Raw genomic sequence first — 21,424 nt, 5'->3', positions numbered from 1 at the left:
TGCACTCGAAGGACATTCACTCTTTTGAAGTTAACCCAACATGTTGGAGTTGCACATGAACCAAATAGCTTGCTATATTCTTTTTCTATTCTATCTGTTTTCTTTTTATTTATTATATTATTTAAAAGCCCTTGCTACGTGTACTGTGTTAAGCTAACTGAGACTTGTTATAGCTATTATATATCATTGCTCTTTTTGTTGTTTTTGATTGCTTCAACTCTGTCCTCATTTGTAAATCGATTTGAATAAAAGCGTCTGCTAAATGAATTAATGTAAATGTAAATATTAGTATAACCTGTGGTATAGATGAGTGCCAGTCAACTTTGTTCTGATTCCATTCTTTTAGAAACCATGCACAGGAAGCATATGTACTTTTGGTACTCAGTGAAGAGTCAGTAGTACAGTTGTATTATAATATAATGGAGAAGGGTCTGGCTGCAGACTTGCACTCTCAGACACTTGCGCTTCTTTTTTTCTATCTATCTATCCTTTTACTTGAATTGGTGACTGAAACTGAAAGCTACATAAATGTTTTAGTGGATAAAGCTGTGTCTGTTTGCTTAATTGGTTAATGTCACTTAAAACAAGGTTACTAAACTCTTCTGACTAATTTTTAAATGTGATAATTTAATGGTTTTGTCATATTTATTTTTCTCTATCAGGCAAAACCTATTTTTTTTCTAGTGTAACACTTTACAATAAAGTTCCATTTGTTGACTGATGTATTAACTAACATTAACTATGAGCAATACATTTGATACAGTATTTATTAAACTTGGTTAGCTAATGTACGTTGTTTGTTCTTGTTAGTTCACTAATGTTAACAAATACAGCTGACTTTAAATGACTTTAACTTAAGAACAGCAAGTGCGACTAACAGTGTTAAGAGACGTTTTTATTCTCAAAAATAATCGTAATCTGTTTTTGATTATTGATAAACTAAGACCTAAACGTGTGGTGGTGATTACGTCAGTAAGCCATTTTGAAGGTACTTTCGAAAGTAATTTAAAATAATATTCTTTACATCATTAACGCTGTTTTTACATTGGATGAATTTCAATTGGTTTTATAGGATTATGTGTTTAATTTATCGCTTTCTATTAATCTATAGGCCAATAGCGATTAAGAGTATGGCTCGCCTTTAGGCGGAACAGCAAGTTTTCGCTAAGCCTTTCGCCACGCCCCCTACCTTTCTTTCCACCAATGAGAAACATTTCGACACGCCCACCGTTTGCCACGCCCATTGCTCCAGGCTGCAGTTACCCCTACTTGAATTCTGCAGATGTGGAAAGACGTTGTTGACAGGCTGCCTACGCTTTTATCCGGAGCTTCGTTAATTTTTTGAAAGAAAAAGAATAATAAGAAGGTAAGTAATCAAGCATGCAACATTTGAGTGAATGTTTTGTTACTGTCTGTTGCTAATTGTTGCTGAGCTTCTTAATGTGCAACAGTTACCAAATAATTTTGATTTTATTCAGATCTTGATGAATATGGTTTGGCCTGTGTTTTTTTTTTTTTTTTTTTTTTTTTACATATAAAACTATCAGGTACCACAACGGTTCCTGGATTGACTAAAAATAGTTTTAATGGTTCCAAATACAATTATGGTTTTCTATTTTACCATTTTCCCTGATGCATTCCCATCTGTTGGCTTTGGTTTATAAATGATTAACGTTACAAATCTGTTGAAATGGCAACATTTACTGTTAAATGTAACTTGCAGCTTATGCTGAGATGACGTTTGTGATTATTTTTGACATGTTTTGTGATTTCACAGTAACATTATACTATTATTTTTAAGTTCAGTAAATTAAGAATATAATACAAGCACTGTAAAATGTTTCTTTACTCAAACTCAACTGTTTTATATCACTGCTGATATAATGATCCGTCTTCTAACATGATAAGAAACTTAGTAATGTTAAGTGATGTTAAACAAAGAAATCTTAATATCACATGAAAGTTTACTTTCATTGCATCAAAGATGGACCTGACCTTCTCAATGCCAAGACATGAGATTGTGGATGCAGAAACTCCAGTGAAAACATTGATGGAGCGGTGGCCAGCACTTTTTACAGAGAGACAAGTAAGTACTTATTCATATTCCTTTTTCAACCATGAGAAACTGCATTCTGTTTAGGTTTGTCTTTAGAATTGGCCTGTAGCCCTGACCAAACATTAACAAATGTCCACACTGTCCCAACCCTCAGTCTTTTCTTTTTTTCTTTTTTTGTTGCATGTGTAGGTGTTTGCAGAGTTTAACAGGATAGTCACCACAGATCTGCAGAGTAACTTTTATGGTGCTGTGGATCGCTACACACCACGCTTTGTCACAATCTTCAAGTCCAATACAGGGACCGTTGGAGAGAAATTGGATGAGCTTATGCAGCAAATGAATATAGGGGTGAGTTTACTTCAGCCTTAATTTTGTTTATTATTCTGTGACAGAATTAATATAATTAATGACAGAATTTAAATCTTTGGGTGAAGTAAGCTAATTTATTTTTACTGTAGCTTTAAAGTTTCATGATCTTGAACTTGATCTCTTTTTTTTTCCATCTACTTCTAGAAAGAAGCAGATGTGACAGCAATGCGCACTCTTGTGCTCCGGGGCTTACCTATCCTGCTTGGTGATGATGCCAGTAACTTCTACAACACTTGCAATGTAAGTTCTCATAGTAAAAAAATTTAAAAGGGTTACTTCTCCCAAGAAAATAAGAATTGTCATCAATTGCACTTCTGTGCTCCGAAAGCTAGTAATTTTTTTTAAGTATTACAATAATACAGCATTTCTTTAAAAAATGAATAAACTACCCTTTTCCGAACTTTTGACCGGTAGTGTATGCCCTTTTATTGAGACAACACTTAAGATTAATATTGATTACATCCTATGAGTGCAGTAAAAAGACAAAGGCTCCCAAATGTGGCAATTCAGTGTAAGCTAGAAGGGTGATCAGAGAAAATAAATCAGGAAAACTTTACCTTTATTTTCATAGCATTTATATAATATAAAAGTTAGTTCACAGTGCATTAACTAATGTTAACAAGATTTTAATAAAGCATTTGTAAATGCTGAAATTAACATTACCATACAAGATAAAGTGCATCCTTATAAGTGCAATTAATTTTTAGTTCATGTTAACTAATGAACCTGTAAGTGTTACCAAATGTGTATTGTATTTGTAAGGATATTAAACAATCAACGTCAATTAAGTAAAAAAAAAAAAAATATTGAAAAGTCCATGAAAAAATCTTATGTCTGGTAACAATTGAGACCAGTAGTAGAACACAGTGGGTCTTGGTCTATGGTGTTAAAGCATTTACAAAATGACAAACCTCCAGCAATTAGTTTAAAGACTGTGTTAAATAGAAGGACAAAATAGCATTCATATGCAGCATTACAGCACAAATGATAAAAAAAGATGACAAATTATAGGAAAATGCAAGGGAATTATTATCAACTTTATAATAAACTTAAATAAATAACAATACAGACAGACAGCGATAGATAGATAGACAGATAGAGACAGATTGATCGATAGATAGATAGATAGATAGATAGATAGATAGATAGATAGATAGACAGACAGACAGACAGATAGATAGATAGATAGATAGATAGATAGATAGATAGATAGATAGATAGACAGATAGACAGATAGAGACAGATTGATCGATAGATAGATAGATAGATAGATAGATAGATAGATAGATAGATAGATAGATAGATAGATAGATAGATAGATAGATAGATTGAGACATAGATAGATACAGATAGATTGATAGAAAGAGACAGAGATAAATAGAGACAGACAGATAGATAAATAGAGACAGACAGATAGACAGACAGACAGATAGATAGATAGATAGATAGATAGATAGATAGATAGATAGATAGATAGATAGATAGATAGATAGATAGATAGATAGATAGATAGATATGATGTAAAACTGTGGATTTTCATGTTTCCCTGTTGTAATATTTTTCTTGTTTGGTTTTATTCAGGCATGTGATGTTGATGGCTGGCCACAAGTGTCCGTTGGGGTGCTGACTGTCATTGATGAAGAAGAACAGGGGCGGACTGGGACCAAAAAGTGGCCCTGGACTTTCTGGCCCACAGCAGCCCACCACATCAAAACGCAAACGCCCCTGTTTTGATGTAATTTATTTATTTGATATTTAAGTATACTGTTTGGGGATTTTAACCAATAGGGCAACTGATCCTCCATTGAAAAAAAAAAAAAAAAAAAAGATAACCTGCGTGCTGCAGCTGTTCATTTAGCGACTCCTAGTGAGCGATACATGTTCATCACGAGACAAACATTCTCCTAGAACTCACACTTTGCATTCAGTTAACAGATGCATGAATATGCGGTAATATAAGTTCATGATCCGATTCGTGAACAGATTATTCTCTTGAGTAAATCTTTTAAAATAATCATTTATTTTGTTTAACGAAAACATTGTGGAAACCAGTGGTTCACAAACTGGATAGATCTGAGGTGCAGGGCTCGCAAAATCGCTAGCCCGACGTCCAGGGGCTATTGTGTTTTGCAGTCGGGCTCCAAAATGTATCACTGCTCTTCCCGACGGGCTATCGTGTATAGCGATTTAAAATTCGCGTTGTTCACTCGCTTGGAGGGGTGAAATGTATCGTAGTTGATCGTTTTCACCTGTTTCTAAATCTTGCTGATTCAACTTTTTTAAACAATTTGCGCGCGTTCGAAGCTTGCACGCACTCGTTCAAAGCACGCGCTGTGAGCAGCATTTCAGACAATGCGTGTACAAAGAATTAATTCATCTTTTGGGTATCGTAACTTCTGAATGAACAAATACACACACAATTATTTCAAAATAATTGTCTCTGCAAGTATTCTCGTAAACACAGTCGGTTATGTTTTAAGTGAACGTATACAGTGGCCTGCTGTTCAGAGAAATTCGCTGTACCAGATGAATCTGTCTCTCTCTAAATTAGACGAAAATGCGCTTGTTGGCTGTGCGATCGACTCACTCATCCATTTGCGTAGAAAAGAGATGTAATATTATGATTTCCGTCAATTAAAAAAAAAAATTATATATATATATATATATATATTTGTGTACTGGGTGGGCCGGCCCACATTGGCTAGCGGCCCACCGGGAAAAGTCCCGGTGCTCCAGATGGCCAGTCCGCCCCTGAAAAAGAACCTCTCATTCCAAACAAACTGTACCTTGACCCAGTGTCTACTGCAGTCATTGTGGAGGGAGGTATAGTACTGGATAATCTGCAGAATCTGTCTCAGGCAATTTGCATCTTGTTTGGTCTGTTTTATGCTTTAAATTTGAAGTACCCAAAAGGCATGTGTCAATTAAGAAAAATAAATATATTTACCTTTGAATTGTATCATTGCCTTTAATTTATTTGTCCAGATTCAAATTTTATCTTTGAAAAATTTTGAACCTATTCTCTGTTATTTATAATAGATGATTGTTAGCACTTAAGTTATTTGAGTAACGCTTGCTTGGTTTTTTTAAGGCAATCAGTTTGCATGGTTTTAACAAGTAAACTGGATTGCCTTTGAAGTAAAGTAAACTCTGTAATTCCAAGTTGTATAAAACATCACCTTAGCACAACTTGCATAAATAAGTTAGGAATACTCACAAAGTGAATTTTACTTGAAATTATTTAGTTGTTTAAAATAGTAATTCTGAGTAGTATATACTAAGACAAGTACATCTAAAGTAAATGATTAAGTATACCATACAAATTTGTTTTAAGTTACTGGAACTCTCTTGTAAGTGTACAATACTACACAGGCACTTGTTAGTTCTACATACTATTCCTATTTCACCTTACTTGTTTTTTTCAAGGCAATCGGTTTGCATGCTTTTTGTAAGTAAGGTTTACTTATTGGATTTTACAGTGTATCAACTGAGAAACAAAATAATGTGACAGAAATTGCCAGATCGTTCATTTAAATTAAATTAAATTTATTGAAATCATTCTCTTTAAATTATTCTCTGTGAAAATGTTTAACATTTTAGTTCACTTACAGAAAAACAACAAGAGCTTCACATGTTAAAATCACATTTGAAATACATGTAAAACACATGTGAAATGTGGTTTTGGAACATTTTTATGGTGTAAATGTGTGAAACCCATGCGGTTACATATGAACACATATGAACAAATTTGGACACATGTGGGCAATATATGAACATGTGGAAATGCGATTACATGGGTTTCACAATTTTACACCATGAAAATGTTCCAAAACCACATTTGATATAGTATGTTTTGCATATTTCACATGCAATTTTAACGTGGCTGCACATGTGAAGTTAATGTGTTTTTCTTTAAGGGATTAAGGTTTGTTTGATTTCATACAATGGAAGTCAGTGGTGACAAAAACTTGGTTTTTACAATCCTTCAAAATGTATTTTTTTATTTTAATTTTTTTCAGAAAAAAAAGAATATAGGTTTGTAATTATGCTTTTTTATTAAAATTATTTGTGCATAACCTAGTTAATAATTAATGTTAGCCTTTGTCCTTTCTTGAAGTTAAAAACTGTGTGTTTGTCAACTGCCCTCACCACTTTTTCAAACAATGTGTAATCTATGACTATGGTGAAATAGTTTTGCATGAATTACAGTGCATGGTTTGAATCTTTGAACTTTCTAGATAAGAAATGAATCATTTTAAATCCCAGGTAAATGAGAAGTTAACCTGGCTATAGCCAGGAGAACTGAATAAGCAATAACTTCATGGCATTTACTCTAACGAGCAATCATCCCTTCTCATGCTGGCTCTTTCCAGAAGAGTTATTCCAAATTGCCCATGGGAGCATGAACCTGAGTCTAGCCTCACTTATTAAGATGTTGTCCATTAGATTTCCGCCCAGCTTCACACTACATACCCTTCAATGATACATTATCAGCTTGCTTCCCCAATAGAGATGTGCTTTCTAAAACAATTCATGAGCCACTGTCTCAAAACAGCAGTAATGCTATTCCCATGTAATTTATAATCCCATATGACTGTCATGTTCAACAAAAAAAGTCACACCTGCCAAGCTTTCCACTCTCTACGCACAGCTGAATGCTAATGATGTGTCATCTTCCACTGTCAGAACCTATGTATGATATAGATGAGAAGTGACATGCATTATCAGAGGTGGGGAGGGGAGATAGGGTGGTCTCCAGCTATGACAGATATAAGGATGGAAAGATAGATGTGAATCCGTAAGGAGCGCTGCTGGGCTCAATAAACGTGACAGCTCACAGCTCTCAGAAGTGTAATCCACTAGGGCCTTTTATACAAAGTGCATGATACAGCATATCAAAGGAAGCAATAACTCCCAAAAGCTTCTCATAGTGGATATATTTAGTAAGTCTTCATTTATAGAAGACCAAATTATTTTGCTCAACAAGGTGTTAAGGCCATAAAGATTAAATATTATATATTGGGTAAATGGACAAATTATATTTTGTCAGGTCAAGTTGCATTTAGATTTTATAGCTTTTATAGCATATTGTTTGACCGCAAATTTCAGATTTAAAGCTCTAAATTCTGCACAATTCACTTGAAATGTTGCAAAGGTCATTAGTTATGAAGCAAATTCAAGTCAGCTATAAAGCGGCTCTGAAGTGTTATTCAGCTCAAGTCAGTTCAGTGTTGATTTAGTTCAGTTCAATAATATGGCAAAGTTGCAAATTCATCAGTTATGAAACTAATTTGATTCTGCTATATGAAAAAAAAAAACTCTACAATTATAACTATTCAGCTAAATTAGTTTCAAGTTTTGTTCTCATCCACGTGTCAGTGCAGTCAAATTTATAATATTATGAATATTATGAAGTCTACAGTTTGTGTATTTTGACCATATTGTGTGTAATATAGTGTTAAATACATATTGCATTAATAATCTGTATTTATGAAGATTAAGAAAATGTATCATTATATACCTATAGCCATATATTAAACTTTGCTGTGACAACTAGCCCCTATCCCCCATATTATATTATGGGGGTGTAATGAGGCAGCAGAACATAGAACATTGTTTCTGCTGTATGACCAGTCATTTTTATGAACACATTCATTGCTGTGTCAGATGATCAATCATTTTATGGAATATTTAATATTCCTTCATTTTTGGTCTGTTTTGAAATAGTTTTGTTTTCCAGACCATTAAAAACATTGCCTGAGGAAGTCTAACACTAGGGTGCCCAGCTAGGGAATAAATCCCAGGTTTCTATGGTTAGAGACTGGATAACTAACCTCTAGTCTATCACACATTATTTTTTCTTCTTATTATTATTATTTTTTTTTTTTTTCAAAACCATAATCATATTTTGCTCATCCTATCGTAGATTCAAATTCGTATGGCATGGCTTCTTTTTTTGGAACACAAAATGATATGAAAGGAAGTCTGAAAAGAAAGTCTTGTATCTGAGTCTTCTAAAGGAAAACAGTCAATTTGATTCATATCCACCCCACTCCATATCAATTAGTTATAGCATAATATTATTATTATAGATTTATAAAACAAAAATGAATATATATATATATATATATATATATATATATATATATATATATATATATATATATATATATATATATATATTGTAAAGTGACATTTTGGGCGGGAGCTATTGTAAACTCTGCTAGTCTGTGTCCCTACAAACTGCTATGTTTGACATCCTTATTGTGTTAAAACTTTTGGTTTATAATGCAAGACTGTTGTTGTATCTCAGAATCAAACTAGTGTTGCCATGGTGAGAGACCTCTAAATTATCAAGTAGAATTGGAGCTTGTGAACCCAGAACAAAGCAGGGAGGAGAGACACAAAAACAGGATAATATCTGGAAAACTTTAAGTATAGATTAGACCTGAGGTGCACACAACACACAATCAGGTCAGAGATTAAAAAGTGCCAATCAGTGGTGCAATCAATAACTTAATAACATAGGTGAAAACAATGATTATGATCAAGTGAATGAAAGACAGGTTTCTTTAACAGAGGAGACACAGTTGAACTTTCAGTTCATGCATCTACTGATGAAACAAAAATCTTTTGTAACACCATCACTATATACACCATACACCATCATTATATATATATATATATATATATATATATATATATATATATATATATATATATTTATATATATATATATAATATATTAATATATTAACTACAGGCTGTTTACTTTTGCCAGGCCTTTGAGAAATGTATTTACTGTATTCCCACTTGAGTTCAAACTGTTTTTCAAAACACAAGCTCAAAATGAATATTATGCATGCTGTTAAACTTTGCCAGAGGTTTTTCCTAGTGTGTAGGTGCATAGTATAGCTTAAAAGTTTGCATGGCAAAACTAAAGGCCAGACAGACTACGCAAATAAACAAACACCTCCAGCTATGTTGCTTTCTTCTGTCTACTTCTACTGAATGGTAAGACATCCAATACAGTCATCTTACCTGACGTCTACAACTCAACCTATAATTTTTTTATTAAAATATTAGGAAGTTTTTAAATAGGGAAGACATCCAAAACGTGTGGGTCTTCTGTTGTGAGGCTTCCAGAGAAAAGGTTGCATTATGTTGAACTGAATTTCGAGCAGAAACACACCAAAAGGTCTCTCCTTTTTATGTCAAGTCAAGTGAAAGACCAGTTTTGCACACTAGCTATATTAGCTAGCTAAAATTCCAAGTACTTCTCAAAACAATTATTAAAAAGAAAATACCTATTTGCCAAAGACCTAAATGGTCTTTGACGTGCATATAATATACATGATTGAAAACGTTTTTCTAACTAGTTTGAGCATTTCTTTAAATAAACAAGTACATCATTCATTAGTCAATAATTTCTACCTCAGATTCTAAACAACCTACATGGAACACATAACATGATCTATACAAAAGATTCACAGACATGCGGAGTAAGTGCGTCTGAAAAAAAAAGTATATATATATATATATATATATATATATATATATATTTGGACATTGTATAAATGCATGCAAATAATTATGCAAAACGCATTGCATGTCATTTGAAACTAACTCTATTGCCCCTTTGAGTACACTGTAAGTGTACAATGGGACAGACATAGACAAGCATTCACATCAGCGTTTATGTACTTCCATTAAATAGGCCTGTGTTTCCGACCTGAAACCTCAGCCTGTAGAATAAACAGTGGCTTAATACTGCAAACAGCAGCGTCAACTGACATTATGTGGACATTCAGCATTCACTGTTCCATTTTCTACACAATGTGCATAAGGGCTGGTGAGTCGGTTGTTGCCACATCCAGCCATGAGAGATGTCTGGTGAGAATAATGACTGATGGCAGATTTTAATAACTCTGTATTCCTCACATTCATAACATATTTTCTCCATGGTAACCCTCAATTACTGCACAATCATGCCCTCCACACAATATTTAAAATGTCATGTAGTATTATACCACTGTCCATCCTCATGTGTAGATTGCTTCTGGCTCTTGAGTCCATACAATTGAGTGTCTGCCTACTGCCACAAAATGAGGGGAGCTGACTGGTTTCAGTCCATTCCCTACAGAAGATAAACTTCCACAAGGCATTGTGGGATTGACATTGTTTTACAATCCTTTGCCAAAAGTGATAAAGTGCTGACAGTAGTGGTCACAATTATTAGGTATATATCCTTGGTAAATATGAATAAGGAAACTTGTGAAAATGAATCTGCATTGTTGTCTGCATTTTTGTTTTAAAAATTTACAAAACCTAATCTAACAGGAGAATGAGAATTTGTTTTTAACTTACATTGTCCTCAATTAATGGTACCCTTTTATTCAGTACTTTTGCCACCTTTTTGGTAAGACAACAGAGTCTGATGAGCCTGCTCAGTTTGGAGGCAGAGCCAGTAGAGTGGTGAACTAGGACAAAGCAAGAGACCAAAGTGGAGCAAGAACCAGGGTGGAGACAAATGTACAAAATGAGTTTATTGACCCACAAATTAAATTTTACAGTAAGACATCAAAGTTGATCCTACTCACAGAGGCCCCGACCAGAACTAACTCCTGAAAGGCAAAGTAAGCCCTCTATATTGAAATCATATACATAAACACCTAAATAAACTAATCAATTGTATATCAAATTTAAAATAAATTGACATCAGTATTACCAAAATAAATAAAAGAAATAAACAATACAATACATGTATACATACAGTAAATTCAAAGAATAGGTTAGTTGAACATGACATCATTGCTGTGGCATGAAATGCATCTGGAGGGATTTTTCTATATAGGAATTGCTAGCACAAACTAAAAATGCCTGTTTTGTATTGTTTTATGGGTGCCCACATTGGTAAAATCGAGAAGAACAAGGAGCTTTTATCATGTACAAAAATGTGTTATTCATAAGGGGGTGGGGAAGGCAAGAAATTTGCTGAAAAACAGGAAAACAATGACCTGTAAACCTACCTCTGCCGTTGGGAGGAGCCTAATCGGATGATGCTTGTGTTTCCAAATGGTTAATATAAGATATAATAATATATTAAGATATTAATTATGAATTAAGATATTAATAAATAAATATATAAAAAGATACAGGACTGCCAACTATTATACATTAAGCGTGAGAGAGTCAGAATTCATTCAATGCTAAATGTCACACGTAGACACAATGTAAATAAGATATTATACTGTACGTCACTTCCTCTCCTGAAAAAAAAAAAAAAAAAATTGGGACTGTGTTCTATGGTCACATGAAACTAAAAAAGTATATATTTTTAGCACTTAACACTCAAGATGGGTTTGGCACAGAGGGGTAAAAAAAAATTTAAAAATAAAAAAAGAAAGACCACCCCACGTGTACAAAACCGTGTTTTAATGTTGTGGACATAATGTTCATATATGGCATCATGCATTCTATCAAACAGTAACAGATAAAAAATCATCCCAGTCCTCTGACCTGAACCCAGAAAATGAGTGATGAATCTCCAGACCCATGTCCACCACACAGGCTTGGCCCATTGTGCCTCACCCTAGTCCTCCTCAGCTCCACCACCCTCTTGAAATTCATTTTTTGCTTTGTTGTTTTGTCTGGAAGTCGCTGCTTCGGTGGGGGGCTCTGTCAGGTATTTTATAGTCTTTGTGCTAGTTTTGTGTTGAACTTTTAGTTTGTAGTTTGCTCTGTTTGGTTCCTTATTCCCTCTGCCATGTTTGCAATCCTTTGTACTTTTCTAGTTGAACTAGTTGTCTAGCTGATTAATCCTTTATTGTGTGCAACTGTGTCTAGTTAGCTTGTTACCCATTTTGTATATAAGCTCAGTGTTTCCTGTGATCATCGTAGAATCATGTCCAGTTGTAGCGCCCTCCTCCCCCGATTTAAGTGGGAGGGGCCCTGAGCTATTTTATTGTTAGATCTCTCTAAGTAGCTTCTGAATATTATTAACTTTATTTCAATAAACACTTATGTCAATATTGGTGTGCTTATTAACGGACTAAAATAACCACAAAATCTTATAAGTAAAATAGTATCTTTAGTAGTAGTTTACTCAAATAAAATTCAAATAGCAATTGGAAATAAAATAAAAGTCAAACTTTCAAAATTTTACAATAATAGGTTCTTTCCACCTTCAAACTCAAAAATCCACAAATACAACAATGTATGAATATTCTCTATGGAGAAGAATATATCACTCTGGTGATTTATAAAACAGATAAAATGAACAGAAAATACACAAAATATTTCAAATATCACCAAGGAAAATATTATTGTGTTAATTACTATTCAAGTTCACCAAATCTTTGTTGCCTCAACACAACAGTTACTATTCACATAAACATACCACAAAAGTAATCAAAACACCCGGGTGTCAATGCTCAAATTTGCCAAACCAAATAAAATAAATTCCCTGTTGCAGGCCTGATGCGGTGCTGGGGATTGTTGAGGCACAAAATGGATTGCCACTTCGCTCAATGAGCAAAAAAACACAGCTGTCTTACCGATTGTTAGTTCGAGCCGGCTTTCATGACGGACTTTCAGCAAGGGGGTTCACGGTCCAAAGAACTGACGGCAGATCAATCAACTCGTCCCATGTTGCCAGAGGAACCACTGAGAATCCCTGGTATCTCAGGGCGCTATCTGGGATGTCTTCTATGGATATGGTAAGAGAAATGATGCACGGTAGTTTTCCACAAACGTGACCTCACTTATCTCTGACGTGTGACCAGCGCTGTTTCTTAAGAATCGCGCGCCACTCCGTCACCCTATCTGAGTGAATGCGTGCTGGTAGACCATAATGAATGAAGTATTTCTCAACCAGTATTTTAGTAACAGTAAGAGCTTTTTGATTCTTACTGGGAAACGCCTGTGCATAACGTGTGAAGTGATCGGTAATTACTAACACGTTGCCCAAACCTTTTGAATCTGGCTCCACAGAAAGAAAATCGATACAAACCAAATCCATTGGTCCACTACTCGTTATCTGATGTAATGGAGCAGCTCTTAAACATGGACTTTTACGAGTGATGCAAGCTCCACAGTTCTTGACATATTCTTATATATCAAGAGACATCTTGGGCCAATAGAATCGATTTCTCAAAAGTTCAGTAATCCTTTCAACCCCCAGATGACCTCAATCCTCATGCATGGCTTTAAGAACCACTTCTCGGAACTTGGTGGGCAAAACCAATTGAAAGAATTCTCTATCAGACTTTCTGGGCACTCGCTGAAGCAATCCATCTTTCATCAGTAGTTTTCCAGCTTCATGCCTCAATGCCACCACCTAGGGATCTGTTATTTTGGTTGACCACTTACGTTCCTTCAGTGCAGTTATCGCCTGTCTCACCGTCGGATCTTCATTCTGAGCTTTAACCAACTCCGGCTGAGACAGCAACTGTAAAGAATTTAGCTCCAACCTGGTGGGATAGTCGTAAGCTTCTGGTATGGACTCTGGAGGGGCTCCTAGCTGTTCCACATATCGGAGATTGACTTCCAAGGACACCTGAGAACTCACCCGCTGACATATGGACTTTACACCAGACACAGGTATGTCCCTCCACTTATTTGCTTCATCCTCATCCACAAATCTCCTAGACAACAAATCAGCATCTGTGTTGTTCTTTCCGGGTCTATACTGAATGCTAAAATCATACGTAGCAAGAGCTGCTAGCCACCTGTGGCCTGTTGCATTCAGCTTAGCAGACGTCAACACACATGTGAGTGGGTTATTATCGGTTCTGACATGAAACTTAGCCCCATACAAGTAATCATGGAATTTGTCCACGACTGCCCATTTCAATTAAAGAAATTCCAGCTGATGAATAGAGTACCTTTATTCTGCTGGTCTCAATTTTCTGCTAGCAAAAGCCACTGGCCGCAAATCCAACGTGGGACGAGAATCAACTCGTCCCACGTTGCCAGAGGAACCACTCTGAGATGTCTTCTATGGATATGGTAAGAGAAACGATGCACGGTAGTTTTCCACAAACATGACCTCACAAATCTCTCACGTGCGACCAGCGCTGTTTCTTAAGAATCGTGCGCCACTCAGTCACATAGTCAAAGGGGAAATTGCTATCCCCTTACGTTCAAACAACATTACCAACTTTAGATCAGTTCTCTTATGGACAACCGTCATAGAATGGTATTTTTAGCAAGCTAGCGCTCCGACGCGTTCTCTCTTCCAGTTCCAGCCGTCACCTCTCCTTTCCAGATGACGTTTTTTCTCTCCTCCCGCCCCCTTCAGCGTTTAACCAATCCCCGCTCTTAACAACGGCAAGTACTTTTAACTCAACACATAATTATACATTTTTCTTCCTTTTTTATCACAATAATATTATATGAGGAAACCAATACACATACAATATATATTAATAAAATATTTGAAAATAATATAAAGGGAATATTACTAAATCAAATGAATAAACTTCAACCAGGCTTTACAGTGATGGATGTTTGTGAATGTGCTCTGATGTGTTTTATTTTATTCCTTGTGTTCCCTGGTTTGTTATTTTGGTTATTTTGGTTCTCATACTTAAATTATTATCTGCATTTGGATCCTACTCTTTCCCTTGTTTTTGAGTTCACTCCATATACTATTTACTGTACCATTTAGTTTAACTTTATTTTCTTTAAATGTGTCATGGTCTCCACTTTACAGATTGTATGTAAAAGCATGCAGTCCACTAGTAAACTGAATAATAACAATAGAAACAACAACAATAATAATTGCAATACATCAAGCAATAATAGCTTAACATGCCCTCTACATGCCCATCAGCAAATCCGAGGTTAACATGTTTTTGTACAAAAAGAAAAAAAAAAAAATTTCTGGTATCCAAAGGTTGAAGCAGCCTACAGCATGTAACACTGCCCCCCATGTGTTTCCCCCTTGCTACAACTACACAAAAAATGCTGCTCCTCATAAATCATCGTAATCATCTCATGTGTGTACTTAATTCTCATTATGTTTCTTTAGTCAGATGGAGATGAGACATTCATCAATGTCATCCTTTATCATGCTGTGTTTTAGTGATGGTGTGTAGCCTACATTTAAGGGGGATGAGGCAACAAACACAAAATCTTTATTAAATTCTGCAAGCTGTGATTTTCTGCAACCATACCAGATGGCATCTGTCCACCTGCTCCAAAAGCATGCTAGTGGATCAGCAAAACTATTAGACAATTTGTTTGTTTGTGTGTTGTTGTTTTTACGTACCAAATCTGTTCTTTTGTGCTTGTATATATTTAAATACATTATAGTACTTATATGTTTTACAATAATATGTATAATAGTATGTATTGTAATTATAATAGCACTTTTATAAATATATGTTACGGAACACCACAGTAGGCTGAGGAATAACAGAAAGGCAGTTTATTGAGGCACAAGCAGAGGAGCGGGTAGTGCTGGGTAGAGTGATATGGAGTGTGGCAGTGATGAAGTGATCTGTAGTAGCAGGGTAGAGACGTCAAAGGAGTGAGGTGTACCACACACATGCACGGAGATGGCTGGGAACTTCAGGAGATCGCTGGAGAGACGTAAGTAGAGATAGAGTTAGTCCTTAGAGTTAGCATACAGGTAAGACCTTGTTGCGAATGAGAACAGATGCTGACTGAGTGCGTGTGTGCGGTATTTGAAGTGCAGAGGTGATTGGATGATGATGAGGGTCAGGTGGAAGTGCTCAGTACTCAGGTGAGGGCGTGCATTGTGAATGAGTGGAGGTGGAACCTGGCGTGTTTGTAACAGTACCCCCCTCCCCATGGCCCGCTCCTGAGTGCCAAGGACCCCGAAGACGTGGTGGATGTCCTCTTCCTCTGGGTGCTGGCCGGTTAGGATGACTGGAGTGGAAGGTGTTTAGTAAGTTCGGATCCAGGATGTCGTTGTGTGGGACCCATGAACGTTCCTCTGGACCATATCCTTCCCAGTCCACCAGGTATTCAAGTTGTCCACCACGCCACCGGGAGTCCAGGATGTCTCTTACTTCGTAGGCAGTACCGTCTTCTAGGAGGAGTGGAGGGGGGGGGCTTCGGTTCTGTGGAGGGAGAAACAGAGGGATGGTGAGGTTTCAGGAGAGACACATGGAAAGTGGGGTGAATCCGGTACTCAGGTGGTAATTGTAGTTTGTAAGTGACCGGATTGATCTGCTCAAGGATGGTGAATGGGCCAATGAATCTGGGACTTAGCTTGCAGCAGGGCAGGCGGCTGTCCCGGGTGGACAGCCAGACCTTCTGACCGGGTTGGTATGTAGGGTCCTCGGATCGGCAAAGGTCGGCTGTCATTCTGCGCCTGCGTAGGGCCCGCTGGAGTTGGTGGTGGAGCTCTCGCTCTCCCAGAACCAGTGGTCGATGGCGGGGACATCCGAGGGTTCACCTGACCAGGGGAAGAGTGGAGGTTGGTAGCCGAGCATGCACTGGAATGGAGTGAGTCCGGTGGTAGGTTGTCGCAGGGAGTTCTGTGCTTACTCGGCCCACCCTAGGAACTGGTTCCAGGAGTTCTGGTGGCCATGACAGAAGGTACGGAGGAAGCGTCCAATCTCCTGAACCTTCCTCTCCGTCTGCCCGTTCGATTGTGGGTGGTATCCAGAGGACAGACTGATGGCCACACCTAGAAGTGAATGGAATGCCTTCCATACCCGGGAGATGAACTGAGGACCTCTGTCTGAGACGATGTCTTCTGGGATGCCAAAGTACCTGAAGACATGGTTAAATAAATAACTTGGCCGTTTCCATGGCCGTGGGCAGATCTTTCAGGGGGAGAAGATGACATGACTTAGAAAATCTATCCACTATGACAAGAATGCAGGTATTATTACCTGAAGGAGGAAGATCAGTAATAAAATCCACCCCTAGGTGTGACCATGGGCGATTTGGGACGGGCAGAGGATGGAGCTTGCCTGATGTTAGATGGCGTGGGCTTTTGGAGACGGCACAGTCTGTACATCCGTTCACGTACCTTCTGACATGCCAGGGCATGTTGGGCCACCAGAAGCATTCCCTTAGCAATGAGAGGGTTTCATTGACCCCCCGGGTGAACAGTGCCAAGAAATGTTTGAGCGGAGTGAATGAGTGGAGTGCGGCGTGTCCTGGGGATGTACTGGTGTCCCGGTGGGCAACCCGGCGGGGTGTTGGTAGCAGGATCGGTTGGAGGAAGGGTCTCGGCAGCCTTCACGTTCTTTGCCCCTGTGCGATACGAGATGGTAAAGTTGAAGTGGGTGAAGAATAGTGCCCAGCGGGCTTGTCTCGGATTTAACCTCTTGGCGACCCGAAGATACTCTAGGTTCTTGTGCTCCGTGAGAACCAGAAAGGGGTGTTTGGCTCCCTTCAGCCAATGCCTCCATTCTTCCAGGGCCAACCTGATGGCCGACAGCTCATGGTTGCCGATGTCATAATTTACCTCCGCCGAGTTGAGCTTCCGGGAGAAGGCGGCGCATGGGTGGAGGCGACTGGGATTCTCCTGCTGCTGAGATAAGACCACTCCCACTTTGGTAGTAGAGGCATCGACTTCAACGACGAAGGGTCGGTCAGGGTCAGGATGGACCAGGAGTGGAGCGGTCGTAAATGCCTTCTTGAGGGTGTTGAAGGCCTCTGTGGCGGCTGGAGTCCAAGAGTGATTTTGGCTTATTTCGGAGGAGACTAGTGAGAGGGCTGGTGATGGCACTGTAGTTCTGGATGAACTGTAGAAATGTAGAAATTGAAATTGTCTGTAGAAATTGGCAAAGCCAAGGAATCGTTGGAGTTCTTTGATGGTGGTAGGAGTGGGCCAATTCCTTACAGCATTCACCTTCCCCTCGTCGACGATGTTCCGCTAGGCTCCGGGAGTAAATGAGGATATCTTCAAATGTAGATGAGGACGAACTTATGGAGGAACTCCCGGAGCACCTCATGGATAAAAGCCTGGAAGAGGGAGGGGGCGTTAACAAGTCCATACGGCATCACGCAGTACTCATAGTGGCCAGTAGGGGTTATGAAGGCAGTTTCCCACTCGCCCCCCTCTCGTATCCGGATGAGGTTGTAGGCGCAGTGGAGGTCCAACTTGGTGAAGACAGTGGCACCACGGAGATGTTCCAGGGCAGCTGGGACGAGGGGAAGTGGATATCGGAATTTGACAGTTATGTTGTTAAGAGCCCGATAATCGATACAGGGTCGTAAGCCTCCCTCCTTTTTTTCGACGAAGAAGAAGCTCGAAGCAGCAGGGGAGGTAGATGGATGAATGTAACCCTGGGCCAGCATCTCCTTGATTTATTATTCCATGTCCTTCTCCTCCGGAATGGAAAGGGGGTAAATACGCCTGGCCCTGGTGCTCTTCTAAGCACGACTGCATACGGGTGGCGAAGCGGATGGAAAGTTGGATGAACCATTCAAGCCCGATGGTGTCCTCGTATGCAACGAGATGCAACCGCACTCGAGGTTCCAATCCCTGACGGTAGGTAGTTAGCAAGGCCTGTTCGTTCCATCCACTGGTGGCCGCTCGAGTCCTGAACTGAAGAGCATATTCATTGACAGACATTTTTCCCTGTTTAAGTTTATACAGCTTCTCACCAATTGACGAGTCCCAAGCTGGTCTGCCAAAAACTTCTTGGAAATGGTGGATGAAGCTGGAATAAGACTGGATAACTGGGTTATTCTGAGTCCAAATTGAATCTGCCCACAGAAGTGCTACACCTTGCAGTTGAGAAATTATGAATGCTACCTTGGATCTTTCGGTTGGGTATAAGTGCGGTTGCATCTCCAGGACCAGCGAGCATTGAAGAAGAAAACCGCTACAATCCTCCGCTGAACCAGAGTAGGGCGCCGTTGTTGGCGGAAGTGCTCGCTGGTGTCGGGGATGCAGGTAGAGTGGTGAGTGTCCTACATAGTGCATCGACCAGGTCTTGAAAGGGGTCCGTGAGGCTCATGCTTGTGCCAGTCGGTGTTGGTCCGGTCTTCTGTTACGGAAAACCACAGGAGGCTGAGGAATAACAGAAAGAAAGTTTATTGAGGCACAAGCAGAGGAGCAGGTAGTGCTGGGTAGAGTGATATGGAGTATGGCAGTGATGAAGTGATCCGTAGTAGCAGGGTAGAGACATCAAAGGAGGGAGGTGTACCACACACATGAACGGAGATGGCTGGGAACTTCAGGAGATCGCTGGAGAGAGGTAAGTAGAAATAGAGTTAGTCCTTAGAGTTAGCATACAGGTAAGACCTTGTTGCGAACGAGACCGGACGCTGACTGAGTGCGTGTGTGTGGTATTTGAAGTGCAGAGGTGATTGGATGATGATGAGGGTCAGGTGGAAGTGCTCAGTACTCAGGTGAGGGTGTGCATTGTGAATGAGTGGAGGTGGAACCTGGCGTGTTTGTAACATAAATAGTATGTTTTTACATTTTTTTTACCATTAAAATAACCTCTTTTTTTCACAAGTGCAAATGAGCACTGTGACACAGTGGGTAGTACTGCAACCTCACATCTTGGTTTGAGTCCTGAATGGTTTTAATATATCTATAATCATATAATAATTAATAATAATTAATAATAATTGTGACGAGTGGGGCGGGTGGAGTGATTAGGAAATGATCGACACCTGCTCCACCCACTGGTCTTGAGTCCCTTGAGGCTTTATTTTGTGTTTGGTTTTTGTTTGTGTGCAGGAAGTGGTGGGGGGAATAGAGCTGGGAAGGGTAGGGGGAATAGAGCGCAGTCTCAGGAGTACCCCCTGGCCTGCGAGGGGCTATTGGGGTATGTGTTGAGTGGGGCGGGGCTGAGAGCAGTAGGAACGGAGTGAGGCTGCTGGAGTGAATGGGAAATGAGCGACACCTGCTCCACTCACTGGTCTCGAGTCCCACAGAGGAGATTGGAAGGATACAAAAGAGGAGCGACAACAGTGAAGGATGAGAGACAACCAGACCTGGGCTTTATTTTGTGTTTGGTTTTTGTTTGTGTGCGACAGTCGTTCACGAGGGGCTGTCGCACTGTTTTGTGTTTATTTTGTAATTAAAGTTTCCTTTGATTGTCCGCCGGTTCCCGTGACTGTAAAGTTTTTAATGTGTTACAATAATTAATAATACCTTACATTTATATAGCACTTTTCTAGGCACTCAAAGAATCTCCTCATCCACCACCAGTGTGCAGCATCCACATGGATGATGCGACGGCAGCCATATTGCGCCAGAACGCCCACCACACACCAGCTTACTGGTGGAGAGGAGAGAGAGTGATGAAGCCAATCAACGGATATGCGGATTGTTAGGAGGCCATGATGTTCAGAGGTCAATGGGCGAAATTAGCTAGGATGCCGAGGTCACACCTCTATTCTTTTTTGAAAGACATCTTGGGATATTTGATGACCACAGAGAGTCAGGACCTCGGTTTAATGTCTCATCTGAAGGACAGTGCTTGTTGACAGCATAGTGTCCCCATCACTACGCTGGGGCGCTAGGACCCACACAGACCACAGGGTGAGCACCCCCTGCTGGCCTCACTAGCACTTCTTCCAGCAGCAATCTAGTTTTCCAAGGAGGTCTCCTATCCAGGTACTGACCAGGCTCAGCCCTGCTTAGCTTCAGTGGACAACTGGTCTTGGGCTCCAGGGTGATATGGCTGCCGATCATGTACACTGAATTTGCTATTATTGCATCCCATTTTTTAATGTCCTACAATACACTGAGATGCAAATAGTAGGATATTTGACACATAGCCTATAACACTAGTATGCATTTAGGGTCCTATATATATATATATATATATATATATATATATATATATATATATATATAAGTAGCCTTCAAAAAAATTTTATGCATTGCAATCCTTTATTTTTTTTATATTTGGCATGTTTCTGTGCTGCTGTGCGTCCCTGCTTTAGTAAGCAGCATGTATGTGCATTGCGGACCCACCTATACTAACACGCTCTTTAAATAACAAAGAAAAAACACTGTGCCAGACTTTAGACTAGGTTTGAGTTGGT

At 38.9% G+C, this 21,424-nt stretch overlaps 1 protein-coding gene across 1 annotated transcript; it reads left to right on the top strand.

The window, feature by feature from the left end:
• Window positions 1-1,972: 1,972 nt before the first annotated feature.
• Window positions 1,973-20,242, top strand: LOC132157545 (uncharacterized). Its single transcript, XM_059566919.1, has 6 exons — window positions 1,973-2,086; window positions 2,246-2,404; window positions 2,570-2,665; window positions 16,230-16,311; window positions 19,215-19,313; window positions 20,109-20,242. Exons 1-6 carry the CDS (start codon window positions 1,985-1,987, stop codon window positions 20,240-20,242), a joined length of 672 nt encoding a protein of 223 aa, XP_059422902.1. The 5' UTR covers window positions 1,973-1,984.
• Window positions 20,243-21,424: the final 1,182 nt, after the last annotated feature.

The sequence above is a fragment of the Carassius carassius genome, chromosome 14 (genome assembly GCF_963082965.1).
Source record: "Carassius carassius chromosome 14, fCarCar2.1, whole genome shotgun sequence".
Lineage (NCBI taxonomy): Eukaryota > Metazoa > Chordata > Actinopteri > Cypriniformes > Cyprinidae > Carassius > Carassius carassius.
This window is presented reverse-complemented; position numbering and strand designations above follow the sequence as displayed.

Coding starts and splice junctions, on each gene's coding strand:
- LOC132157545 (XM_059566919.1), top strand. CDS start 1,985: ATGGACCTGACCTTCTCAATGCCAAGACATGAGATTGTGGATGCAGAA. Junction 2,666..16,229: donor ACTTCTACAACACTTGCAAT/GTAAGTTCTCAT, acceptor TGTTTGTAACAG/TACCCCCCTCCCCATGGCCC. Junction 19,314..20,108: donor CGCTGGTGTCGGGGATGCAG/GTAGAGTGGTGA, acceptor GTTTGTGTGCAG/GAAGTGGTGGGGGGAATAGA.